Genomic DNA, 6,072 nt, shown 5'->3' on the forward strand with positions numbered 1-6,072 from the left:
GGTCAGAGGCAGCAGCTGAATGTTTCAAGAGCAGCTGCAAGGGTGTCTGCGTCCTGCAGGAAGGGTCTAGGCACCCAGTGGCCAGAAGGCATCAAGGCTCTGGAGACCCCAGCAGGGCTCCAGGGTGCCCCCTTTGGACAATGAATGTCATTTCCTTCTCTGTGTGGCCAGCGTAGAACGAACACTGAGGTTTGTTTTTTTGTTTTTTCGTTTTTTTTTTTTTTTTCCTTCTCCACCCCCACAATCAGCTTCCTTGTTGGAGTCTGTCCTCCTTCAAAACGGAATGCAAACGGACTGTATGCTCAGCTCCAATCAGCTTGGAGGAGCTTGGAGGGTGCAGGTGGCTGTGCTCACCAGCCCCTAGCAGGAACACCGTGCCCCTCATGCATTCCCTGTGGGTGCTCACACCACCGCTCTCGGGGGCGGAGCGCAATCAGAGACTCCAGGGGGGTTGGGGGCAGGGCAGGGCGGAGCGAGCTGGAGACCCACCCCCACCCCTTCCCCTTCGGCTCCCAAGGAGACTGACAGTGCCTGGGCACCCGCCCCATCCAATGAGCGTGTCACAGGGCGGGCCCTGGAACAGACTGTACCGGCTACTTAGAGTCCTCGCGCGGCTGTGGGAAAGCAGAGTGGAGCCAGGACTTGCCGAGTGTGGAGCAGGCGCCAGAGCCATCACAGACCCCAGGCACACCAGCAGCGCACCTCGCACCACACCGCCCTGCTCGTCGTGGGACAGAGCGGAGCTGCAGCCCCACTCATCGCCCGGGACCTCCTCGCCACCACCACCTTCGCAGCACCCATGGGGACCAGGAGACTTTAAAGGAGTTTGGGGTTCCGGGAGCAGGGAAACCACCGGTATGGAGAAGTGGATTTCTCTTTCATTAGAAATGGGTTTTGTTTGGGGTATTTTTCTGGTTTTTGTTTTTGTTTTTATGCCTCCCACCTACTCCTGTCCGATTGTTTAGATCCTGTGCTGGGTAGAAGACAGTGGAGCCCTTTGGCTGCAAATGGATTTACACACACACACACACACACACCCTGCACAGATACCCTGCACTGGCTCCCCCATCCTCCCTCTGCTTCTTTGTTAGGTTATTTTAAACAGAGCTGCCTCGCCCTGGCGCAGTCCAATTGGTTCTGCCAGCGAGACTGCGAGAGAAGTAAAGGGCAGAGTGCACCTGGCTGTGTGGGCAGGTGTGCCCGGGTGCCGGCTGTATGTGCACTGGCGAGTGTGCAAGCGTGGGATGCAGTTATGTACCACTGTGTGTGTGTGGGGGGGGGGAATCTCTGCACGCAGAAGTGTTATCGAGAAGGTTTGTCACTGTGAATGTGTGTGACACTACCACCCCAGTTTTCCAGCCTGTGTCTTCACCCCAAATCGCGCTGGTTTCGACAGGAACACCTGCCAGTGTGTCCAGTCGCCAGGGCCGGGTGCGACCTGGAGCAAAACCTAAAGGTGGGCGTGATAGGGAGGGGGCAGAAATGAGACCCCCCCAGCACTCCCAGGCTTTGGCCGTCTCTTCTCCCTTTCAATCCCCTTGGTGTCCTTTCTTGCACCCCACCCCCTCCCAATCGGCCAGGACACAGCGCTCTCCTTTGCTTGGGGACTTCACATGCTCTCCCAGCCCGCCTACCTCCTCTCTTGTGGGAGTTAGACAGGGCTGAGGGGTGGCGGCCGCTCGCACCCGTCCACCTGCCCACCTGACCGGGTTAGGGATTCAGGGTCCTCCTGTGCGCTCCAGCTCCACCCCCACTGAAAGCCCTTGCGAGACACTTGGGCTCGCGGAACCCCAGCACTCTGTGGGTCCTGGGGAGGGACGCCCTGACTTTGACAGCGTCTCACTTCCGTTTCTGCAGATCCCAGCTCCTGCCTTTCGCCTCGCCTCGTCATTGATGGGCAACCAACTGGACCGCTTCACCCACCTCAACTACAGTGAGTTGCCTACGGGGGACCCGTCTGGAATCGAAAAGGACGAGCTGCGGGTTGGGGTCGCTTACTTCTTCTCGGATGAGGAGGAGGACCTGGACGAACGAGGGCAGCCAGACAAGTTCGGTGTGAAGGCACCCCCAGGCTGCCCACCCTGCCCGGACAGTCCCAGCCACCACCACCACCACCTGCTGCACCAGCTTCTCCTCAACGAGACTCAATTCTCTGCCTTTCGAGGCCAGGAATGCATCTTTTCCAAAGTGAGCAGCGGCCCTCAGGGCGCCGACCTGAGCGTCTACGCAGTCACCGCGCTGCCAGCGCTTTGCGAGCCTGGCGACTTGCTGGAGCTGCTGTGGCTGCAGCCGGAGCAGGAGCCGCCCGCGCCCGCCCCGCACTGGGCCGTCTACGTGGGCGGCGGGCAGATCATCCACCTGCACCAAGGCGAGATCCGCCAGGACAGCCTGTACGAGGCGGGCGCGGCCAACGTGGGCCGGGTGGTGAATAGCTGGTACCGCTACCGCCCGCTGGTGGCCGAGCTGGTGGTGCAGAACGCCTGCGGCCACCTGGGCCTCAAGAGCGAGGAAATCTGCTGGACTAACTCGGAGAGCTTCGCGGCCTGGTGCCGCTTCGGCAAGCGAGAGTTCAAGGCCGGTGGGGAGGTGCAGGCTGGCACGCAGCCCCCGCAGCAGCAGTACTATCTCAAGGTGCACCTGGGCGAGAACAAGGTGCACACCGCCAGGTTCCACAGCCTGGAAGACCTCATCCGCGAGAAGCGCCGCATCGATGCCAGCGGCCGCCTGCGCGTACTCCAGGAGCTGGCCGACTTCGGGGATGACAAGGAGTAGCCGCCAAGGGGCCATCTGCCCCGCAGTCTCCCCGCACCTGCGCTCCCTTCCCACACCCACCCGGGCTTCGTGGCTGGCGACTCTAGAACTCCCGACCCCTCCCGCGGAGTCTCGGCCGGCTGCACCCCTGCACCCCTTGGCCAGCGGCAGGAGAGGGGGCGCGAGCGCGCCTAGCCCAGAGTTGCGGTAGTGAGGACACGGTGGGTGGACCCAGCGCGCCCCTTTGCCTGGAGTTGTACAGGGGGCAGAAGGACACGGGCTAAGGGGAGCAGGGTCATAAGACACTGGCTGGTCAGCGACTTGAACAGGGAAAGCACCCTTGACTGAAAAAAAAGGGGGCTATCGCCGCACCCTACCCCTTCACACAAAAACCGAAGCTAGGCGAGATGCGTCCCCAGGTGGCAGGATTTCCAAGAAATCGAGCCAGTCCCTTTTGCACTTGTGAGTAATTCCACAAGAAAGCACTTCGGGAATCTACTCATCCTGAGGCTGCCCGCGACTTCTCCAGCTGTCCAGCCCCAGGTCTCCTGCCTGCCCCGTGTTCTCCGCCCCCGGGCTGCTTCCTGGCTCTCCGGACCGAGGGAAGCAAGCGCCACCCCCGACCTGCATTCCCCGCGAGTCTGGGAAGCCTCATCTGTCCCAGGAGGAAAATGGCGCAGCTAATTTGGTGAGAATAGCCAGCCCCGCCTAATAAAGGGAGACCCCCTGAGCACCTGGCGTGCGGGAAGCTGGGCAAGTGCAGCTGAGCGCTAGTCAATTTGACCCCTCCTCCGCCCCCTCCTTGAGCTACTGAATTGCAAAAGTCTTAGTATTTTTAAAAGGGTTGGAGGAAAGCAAGGGAGAGAACATGCGACATTCCGGAAACCAGCATTCTTACAGCACCATAGCCAGTATATTTAGTTTGGGTCCTAACATAGAAACCCTAGAACGCGGGAAGTGGAAATTAAGTTTTAAAAATGAGAGAGCAATTTTCCAACTATGTCAACAAAGCTTATCGTGTTGATGTTTTTATTGACCATTTAGCAACATGCTAATAAAATTTCAAATTGAAATTTTTATTTTCATGGCTTTACTCCATGATAGTTTAAATACTGGGGGCCATTAAGGGTGGATTTAGCTAAGAGCTTTAGCTAACATTGCCTTGTCACTCAATTTTTCACAGATCCTATGAGAGTTTTGTTTTTGGAATATCGTAATTTTTGTTTTTCTTGGCTTTAAACAGCAGCCCTAGTGATGGTGGAGTTGTTGATGTGTGTGACATACTGAATTCCTGTCCGTTGGAAGCTCTCCTGCTTTGCTGGAGATTGCTAGCAGGTTCCATGCTGTCTCTTTGCTCCTTGTTGTAGAACATGCCCATTTCTGGTTTGCATTGCCATCTCCCTTCCTCTCCTTCTGATGGCCTTGCCAACAACTGTCACAGCTGGTGATTCCCTGCCCTCCTCTTCGGCCAGAGCCCCGATGAGTTCCTGAGAACAGGGAAGAACTTGAGGATCAGGGCCAAGGTGTGTTTTGCACAAACACAAGAAGGCCTTCAGAAGCTCCTTCCTTGGGCAAGAATTTACAAATTTCTCCCCTATTGTTGCAGCATCAGCCTGATAGATTGTTATTTGATTCCGTGTGTAAGACACCTACAGTGTCTACATCTCTTTGAAGGGATTTTATCAAATAAATTGTTGAGCTAATTGTTGCGAGCAGTCGCTATTGACAAGTGTGATTTAGCTGGACAGCAAATACTATGGCCAAAGCCAGATTTTTTTTTTTGTTTTTGGCATTTCACAAATAATGCAATAATAACAAAGTCCAGGTTAGCTGAGACTGGAGATGCCTTTCCATGGTAGAAGATTCATTTCTGTTTTGGATTTTTGTTTCCATCCTAGATTTATTCCCTGATCTTGAATGAAAAGATCAATGATAGATGAACTAAAATATTTTTCTTAAGCCTATTGAGTGATTTATTTTTAGAAAACATGCAAATGCATATCCTTTTCTTTCAGCACATACAGTGGCAAAACTTTTGTAATAACTAACTTACCTTTGCATGTATGGAGAACTGAAAGACATTTATTTCCCGTTTCCCCCTTTCAAACAACAGGTGGCAGATCGTAAAGCGAAGTTCTTTGTTGTATCCACAAGCTCCACATTCTTTATTGTGTCTATGTATCTTGGTTCCCTGCTGTATTAAACACCATCTTAAGCACTTGTTTCAACAGGACTCCTTTCTTGGCATCTTGTCTTGTATTGAAGAGTGGTGCTTGGCAAAAGGGACGGATCAGTCTCTATCGCACCTGATACCAGCATTTATTTACTGTGATGACGCATAACTGGATTTCTCTTTAACAGATTTCTGCTTGCGCACACTAGAGTGGCAATGAAAACATGACAGTTAAGGTAGCATTCACTGCATTAAGGATCTGGTTGATTGTAATACTTCCACAGATTCACAGTAATACAACACTCCTTGTAAAAGGAGCTGGAAATGTTTTTCAGGATTCTTCTATTCCTGTTGAAATAATCACTTTTTTTTTTCCCTTGGTCGATGTTAATAACCAATGGAAGAATAATTCTTTTGGTACTGTGTCATGTAGAGGATACAAAGGTAATTCAGAAAGCCTTTGGGAAAACAGAATTAAAAGATAAATTTGTTCTTGTGCAAAAACTTTGGAAATCCATGCATAGGGAGGGAAGGTGTGTGTTAAAGACATTCATGAAGAATATAAATATAACGCTATGCGTAGATTTTTAAATTTTTGCACAAAAATAAACCTATGATTTAATTTCATTTGCCTGAAAACTTTTTAAAGTACTTTCTAATAATCAAAGTATTATCTATAGTAAAGATATTATAGTAAAGATATCTTTATTCTCTAGGGGGTGTCTATTTTTAGGGCATTATTAATGATGAAAATGAGACCAAGAAGGTGGAATTTACCTTTGCAGATGGTGTGGGAACACTCAGGTTTTTATTGTAGTAAACGTAATATTTCTGAATTTTATCAGAGTTCTAGAAATGAAGGCAAAAATCTCTCAATACTTTCAGAAGAGACAAGGAAGGTTTGGTTTTGTTTGTCCTCAGGAGTTACCTTTGAGTAACTCCTGAGGAGTTGAGTAACATATTGTTGGCTGAAGCTAAGCTCAGTTCCACCTGCTCCAGGCAGAAAGAGATCCGTAAACTCCCTGCCTATCTGGGGAAAACTGATGAAGACATCAAAAGACAGGAATTTTAATTTCTGAGTGTGTTTTACTACATATTTTGTTTAAAAAAAATTAAAGGAAGACTAAGACTACTTTAAATAAAACCAT

At 51.3% G+C, this 6,072-nt stretch overlaps 1 protein-coding gene across 1 annotated transcript; it reads left to right on the forward strand.

Annotated features, from left to right (window-relative positions):
- Nucleotides 1-626: 626 nt before the first annotated feature.
- On the forward strand, nt 627-5,354 carry LRATD1 (LRAT domain containing 1). The gene is made up of 2 exons (XM_040993929.1): nt 627-855; nt 1,858-5,354. The coding sequence occupies exon 2, from the start codon at nt 1,894-1,896 to the stop codon at nt 2,770-2,772; it is 879 nt and encodes a 292-aa protein (XP_040849863.1). The 5' UTR covers nt 627-855; nt 1,858-1,893; the 3' UTR covers nt 2,773-5,354.
- The last annotated feature ends 718 nt before the right edge of the window (nt 5,355-6,072 follow it).

The sequence above is a fragment of the Ochotona curzoniae genome, unplaced genomic scaffold, assembly GCF_017591425.1.
Source record: "Ochotona curzoniae isolate NIBS_2020 unplaced genomic scaffold, NIBS_Ocur_1.0 contig_883, whole genome shotgun sequence".
NCBI lineage: Eukaryota > Metazoa > Chordata > Mammalia > Lagomorpha > Ochotonidae > Ochotona > Ochotona curzoniae.

What these genes read in the sequence shown, in the direction of transcription:
- LRATD1 (XM_040993929.1), top strand. Translation starts at nt 1,894, where the DNA reads ATGGGCAACCAACTGGACCGCTTCACCCACCTCAACTACAGTGAGTTG.